The sequence below is a fragment of the Nestor notabilis genome, unplaced genomic scaffold, assembly GCF_000696875.1.
Source record: "Nestor notabilis isolate BGI_N333 unplaced genomic scaffold, ASM69687v1 scaffold10636, whole genome shotgun sequence".
Lineage (NCBI taxonomy): Eukaryota > Metazoa > Chordata > Aves > Psittaciformes > Psittacidae > Nestor > Nestor notabilis.
In genome coordinates this window covers 16867-23436 of record NW_009933314.1, presented here as the reverse complement: position 1 = coordinate 23436, position 6570 = coordinate 16867, and the positions used below count along the sequence as shown (strand labels likewise).

The window sequence follows — 6570 nt, the reverse complement described above, 5'->3', positions numbered from 1 at the left end:
GAGTGCTCTGTGCTGTTGGTATGCGAGGCTCACCCTGTGATAGAGGGCTGGCAGGAGAGACATTGCCAGGCTACAGGAATGCAGAGCTTCTTCCAGCAACCTTTATTCTGTGCAGCTTTTCAGCCAAATAGTAAAGAGTCCAAAGGTGACATTTGCAACCCCTACCCCGTAAGTCCTCACACACACACATCTGTTCTTCCAACATCCTGAACGGAAAGCTGATGTGGGTATTAACTCTCAGTCTTGCCACTCTGTGTCCTGTTCAAGTGGTCAAAGCTTCTTTGGAGCATGGAAAGGGAGATCTTTAACTGTGAAGATACAACCATCATAGCCCAATTACTTCTTAGTCTTCTGCATGGGTGAGTGCTATCAAGAAAATAATGTCTCCCTCCTTTTCTTTTAAAGATTTCATGCAATTTCCTCCTCCCTGTTTCTATAAACAGTTGGCTTACTCTGCTCTCCCTAGCAGCTACACTCTGTGCAGTTTATAAATACTAACAGTCCAGTATGGTAAAGTCTCAACACCTCACCAGACAGCAGTGCAGAAGATAAGCCACCCCACTCATTTTTAGTCACAGTCAACACTCATAGCAAATACTCTAAGGAACGGGGCAGCAATGCATTAATTTCTGTCTAATACCTGGCCCTCCCAGTGCATTTTGGTGCATGAAATGTGTTTAAATTATTGACAACCCTCAGAAAACACAAGGTAAAAGGCACTAAGATGCATCATGACTTCCAGACTGAAGTGTTATCTGCAATGAAAAAGGTGGTTGGATTCTCACTTTTAAGGGGGTTTTTTTTGTTTTCTTTTTACACTGTGTGTTCAAAAAACAGTTTTAACACTTCAGAATTAGGACTTGTTCAGGTAGTAACCAAAGAAAATGAAAATGGCATGGAAAGGAAATTAATTTCTACAGTGAAGTTTCCAGCACTCAGAAGCCTTTTCAAGCTGTGATCAAAATAGTTAATAGATTAAGAACAATTTCATGTGCAAAGACACCTCTGAACAAGGAATATTAAAAAATGGCTACTTTTTCTACCTTTAGCACATGGGAGAACACAGAGCAAACCAGTAATGAATGGAGGTACATGTGAACTCCATCCCACCTTTCCTAACCTAGTAATTTCTTCTGTCGCATTTTAAGATTTAATAAAAGAACTTAAAATCAGAACATTCATAGGTTACAAGTAAAAAACAAAGTATAAATTTACTGTCCTTCACTTGCTGAGTTGAAATCAGCCTAGGGGTTTACCAGTGCTGGACTTCAGGATCAGAGAGATACAACAGCATTCAGCAACCTTGCTATTTTCTTAGTGCTTGTGGTGTTTAAAAGCCTGGAAATGTCAGTTACTGAGAAGGATTAACTCCACAGCTGCGGAGCCTCTCAAAACATATGGTCTGTAGAATTTATTTACTTCTCACTGGAGATTAGGTGGCCCTTTGATACTAAAGCTAACTGAAGCTCTTACCAGTATCTAAGAAGATTAGCGGGGAGCAAAAACCAGGCTAAACCTGAATGAAGAAACCCCATAACAAGGTGAGCAACTACTCAATGTTATGGTTTGAGTCTTCTTAGAAAAGAGGATGTTTTGAATTACTTTAGTCTTTGCTTTGTCATAATTCAGAACTTCATCAACACAACTCATAATACTTGAGTTGCTGAGAAACAAGAGTATCACCAGGAAAGACTGGCAGACCTACCTGCTCAAGCATTTCAATTGACTCTCTTAAAACTCCCTTCATGTGTTTAACCTGTTCCTTGTCATATTGAGGGATTTCCTCTTTTGATACCATTTCTGGGGATATGCTGAAAGAGATTGAGATTACATCAGAAACATGAAACAAGCACGTCCCATGCCTTTCTACAAGCAACTGCTCTTTGCCATCATTGCTCTGCCACTGCTAAAAGCATCCTTTTCTAAAAGCCACAGAAAAAGATGCCTGCAGTTGAATTTCAATCCCTCTTGCCTTGGAGATGCTGCCTCAGACCTTTTACAGACAACATCAACCAAAACTAAATTACGTCTACAGTGCAAGTTCACACACTTCAGAGAGCAAGATCATTCCTATGAAGTCGCTTTAATCAGTTCCGAGTGATTATTACAAGAGGTCACCACACTGCTTCCATACTCAAAATCAAGTTACCTTTTTCCAACTTGTTTGCTGATACCGTATTCAAGAGAGAAAACAACATCGGAGCCTCTTCCATGTGCCTGAACAAAAAGGCAACTAATATGGAAGTTTGAAGAGGAAAGTAGGCTAAAAAGCTAAGTGAATCTTCAGTGTTACATTTGAGATCACGCCAGTTCACACATGATGAAGCGAACACTTTGGTTCTGTGATCAGCACTATGACATTCTCAGAAGATGAGTCACACAGCAGGGTGATAAATGCAAGCTAAGGTTAACACTCCCCAAAAAATAACTTGCCAAAGGAGAAATTTATTACTGCAAGATGCAGTCAGACATGTCACTGGACAACAGCACAGACCACAGAAAAGCAGGAAGCACCAGCAGCTTTTGAAAACTTACCACTGAGTTTCATTGCTTAAAATTTATTTCTTTAGATCAAATTCTCACGTAAGCTGAGAAGAAAGCAAGCAAAGATTGTGAATGCAACTTACTTCAAAGAGCTTTCTTCCTGAAGCTGGACATGATAGAGGGACTGAGCTGCATGCTCTATCTTGGATAGTTTGAGAAACAGTGTTACATTCAGCAAGACCAAGAGCAGCAGGCTGTAGAGAGGAAAGAACAAATATCAGGTCCTGTAACAATTTCACTTGCAATGCTACAGAAACAAGATCTTGGCTAAAAACATGTAAGAAAAGAGAATCTTTCCAAGAGCCAAAAAAGGTGTGTGGCAGGGCAGCACTATAGTGAAAACGAAGATCTCTCCAAAGAATTCTTAGCCGTTAGCATTAAGCTGTGTAATGGCAACCAACAGGAATGACAACAGTGTCTCCTCTTGGATCTTTTAAGACTAGGAATGAGTAAATCCAAGACTTCTTTGGTTTTTGTAGGATCAGGCCTAAGTAGACCTGTAAGGTAGATTAGTTTGGCAGGTCAGCATTTTCATTCCATGTGTCACTTAAGACAATCCATTCCCCTCTTATACCTGAGTACTCCATTCAAATTATCATGCTATGTACAATTTTAACATACAGGTGAGGTACAGACAAATACAGATAAAGACCAAGATGAACTTGAGTCAAGCCACATTTTAATGCAAATGAGTACTTACAAGACACTCATTACTACAATGATGGTGGTGGTCCTACCTACAGCATCTCTTTTCCTTCCTACAAGGCATGGAAGAGAAGGAGGTTAAAAAGTAGCGAAGAACATTCCTAAAGGATGCCTGCAGATACATGTCAGTGCCCAGCATTTCACACAGAATAGCTCAACAGCTTCTGATGGAAAAAAAAAATAACAGATCATCTCTAACATTCACCAAGGCATTTCTGCAGTCAGCTCACAAGTTGCTGCACAGTCAGGCTCTTCCATCAGGAGCAAGATTTCCCCTTACCCCAGTATGCCAGGGAGAACATAGCACTGGGATGTGTTCACATTAAACCTAGATAGCCTGAGAAGGCTACAGTCCATCCATTACTAACACCCACATGTGCTGCTAGCCACACATGAGCAGATACAGCCTGAAAACACATGAGCAGATACAGCCTGCAAAGTGGCTCTCTTCTGCTACTCCTCCTGCTCACATTAGTCTGACAACCAGGGTCAAATAAAATTCTCCTGCAACCTGTTGCATCTGTACTGGTTTGGTTTATGTATTGGCCTGAAGGCAGCCTTTCAAAAGAGCATCTGCTAGCCATCAAGCCACAGGGACCAGGCACCAACGACAGAGAAAAAGTGTGCCCGTCCTCTCCAAACTGAGCTACCCCTCCCACTGTGGGGAGGCCAACCTTTAAATGTAATTTCCTGTTCTCCTAAAACAGTTCCTTACACTCGTATTTCCTGCCATGGACAAAGGGCATGCACAAAAGCTGTAATGTGTACTGAGACAGACACACTCACCTGAAAAGGTGGAGCAGCAGTAGCAAAGTTAAGTAATCAGGAAGTAATCTCAGTCAGGTAAAGAGCCTATTACACGTGCTGTTGATCTAAATGTTCTCTCATTGCTATACTCAGTGTTGTCCCCCCTCTTTAGGAAAGGCACTTACTCCTGCTTCAGTGTTTACAATTCAACTTGTGTCATGAAATCTGCCATTCTCTGGTACATGTTAGTGCACAAATGTTCCTCATCTCTGTAAGTATAGCTAATATTAATATGCTAATGGCCAGTCTGTGGTGCCTAGGGGCAGTGGAACTGCAAGACGTGCTCCAGTGACTCAGAAATTACAGAAGCAGGTGGGAAATAGAATCATAGAATGGTTTGGGTTGGAAAGGACCTTAACATGTAGTTCCAACCCCTGCCATGGGCAGGGACACCTTCCACTAGACCAGATTGCTCAAGGCCCTGTCCAGCGCGGCCTTAAACACTGCCAGGGATGCTGCATCCACAGCTTCTTTGGGCAACCTGTTCCAGTGCCTCACCACCCTCACAGTAAAGAACTTCTTCCTTATATTAATCCTGAATCTCCCTTGTTTAAGTTTGACTTAATAAATAGACTTAGCATGAAAAAAAAACCACCTCAACCAAAACCAAGATCATAGAGCCAAGAGGTGAAAGACAAAGTTTAATCAACTCATGACTTGGGTATGCAGTTATCTGAAGAAATAAAGCAAATTTTCACCAATTTTGCAGAATTCACACTAAACTACTTTCTGATCCCATTTGATTTCCAATCCTATGCAGGGACAGTGCAGACATTTCAGGTGTTGGATGGGGTTTTTTTGTTCCTTTGTCCGAAAAAACTTCTGTGAGATTAGATTTGTATTCATGAGATACTCATCGTAAGTGGTCATGCATGCTCCAAATCTATTTTATGCAGGCTTGAGCACACTAAAGCATTTGCCATCACATCAATTAGACAGTGAAAGTAACCTACACCCAAGTGTTACTTCTGCACTACTCTAAGAGTTAAGTTTTCTTGAACACACCTTTTGGAAAACACTTGATATAAATATTCCTACCCATTATGCTGCCCTGGGACTCCGCTCCCTAGCGTTTGGGAAGTGATTCTGCCAGACTCCTGTGTAAAGTGCGTCGTCTTCGTCTCAGAGCAACTAATTTTCCAGTGTCTTCTATGGACTGATTAATTGCATACTCCTCCATTAGGAGATCTGATTCTGCAGTAGAAAAAAAAAACCCAAACCCAAAGTTATCCAAGTTCCAAATAGAAAGCTGAAAAGCCTGGCACAATTGTGAGATATGGAGCATGGCAGTGAGAGGAATAAGTGCACCTTCTAGTAGATGAACATAAAGCAGGTAATTGACATAAACTGTGCCTTGACCTGTACCACTTGTTCTATTTGCTAGAGGGCACTTAGCACACTTCTCAGGTATGTTACATGTTCTGCCTGTGCAGGATTGTTTAATGCTATGGTAGACAGCAGCGGGAAGAGCACTTCAAGACACTCTTAGACTGAGACTAGGAATTGCGTTAGATTGTGAGCCTGCAGCCATGGCTGGCCAGGCTGGTAACAGACACAGCCAGGGAGCCCAAGACGTGCCACTGCTTCTCTTCTCATACTCACAATCAAGGAAGTACTTAAAGACAGGCACACACAGTTGAGAGTAACAGCTTTTCTGCTGCTCTTCATGTTTCCTTCAGAAAGCTATTACGAGATACACACAAGCCTTTTGTTAGCATCGAGCCGCAAGGCTTCTTTTATACCCTAGAACTGGCAGATATGTTGACTACAAAACTTCTGACTTCAAGATTCCTTTGGTGTTGCCTTCTTTTCAAGCCATTCTTTAAGGAATCAAGTTTGACAGACATAAGAACATACATAGGAAAGGTAGTCACTTTACTCCAGCACAAAGAAGAAAATGCCTCACCAAGTTGTTTGAAGTTTTCCTGTATGCCTCCCCAGGTATTCTTCTCAATTACAGACTTGACAAGGCCCCAAGGCTGTTTTTTGTACTTCACTTCTGCAGAAACCCTAATAAACAGAATACAATAGTGAAAGAGTGCTCTTCTGGGTAACACAGTGATAGCAGACATCTCTTATCAGAAGCAGGCCTCTAACTTTCGTCAATAATCTGAAATACTAACTGCAATTGCCTTGGCTTCCCACCTGGGCAGCACCTACACTGAAGCAAAGTAAGACAGACAGTACCAAAGACAACATATCTAGCTAAAGCCTCAGATCTGAATGTCCATGTTACAGGAAACATTTTGAAGTGCTTTCCTACAGATCCAGACTAGCAGAGAATTCTCTCCTCTGAAGTGATTGCATTCTAACACACATTCAAAACAGGCTTCAGGCTTTCAGATCATAAAGTCTTGAATTCACTCTGTATATGTACATATATTTATTACACAAGCAGTGCAATGGCAGCAGCTAAAATTCATCATCACCACTTACGTACCAAGTGCTCAGATCCTACCCCAAAGAGACAGAAATTAAAATCTGTCTTCCTATATGACAGAAGGGAAGCGACAT

At 41.5% G+C, this 6570-nt stretch overlaps 1 protein-coding gene across 1 annotated transcript in view; it reads right to left on the bottom strand.

Moving 5' to 3' along the window:
- Positions 1-230: 230 nt before the first annotated feature.
- Positions 231-6570, bottom strand: part of GRAMD1C (GRAM domain containing 1C) — a gene marked incomplete at its 5' end in the record, with an annotated part of 21995 nt that continues 15655 nt past the window's right edge. The window contains 6 exon segments of the mRNA XM_010016820.1: positions 231-308; positions 1706-1811; positions 2628-2738; positions 3245-3302; positions 5095-5250; positions 5963-6066. Of these exon segments, the coding sequence (XP_010015122.1) occupies positions 231-308; positions 1706-1811; positions 2628-2738; positions 3245-3302; positions 5095-5250; positions 5963-6066 (613 nt within the window).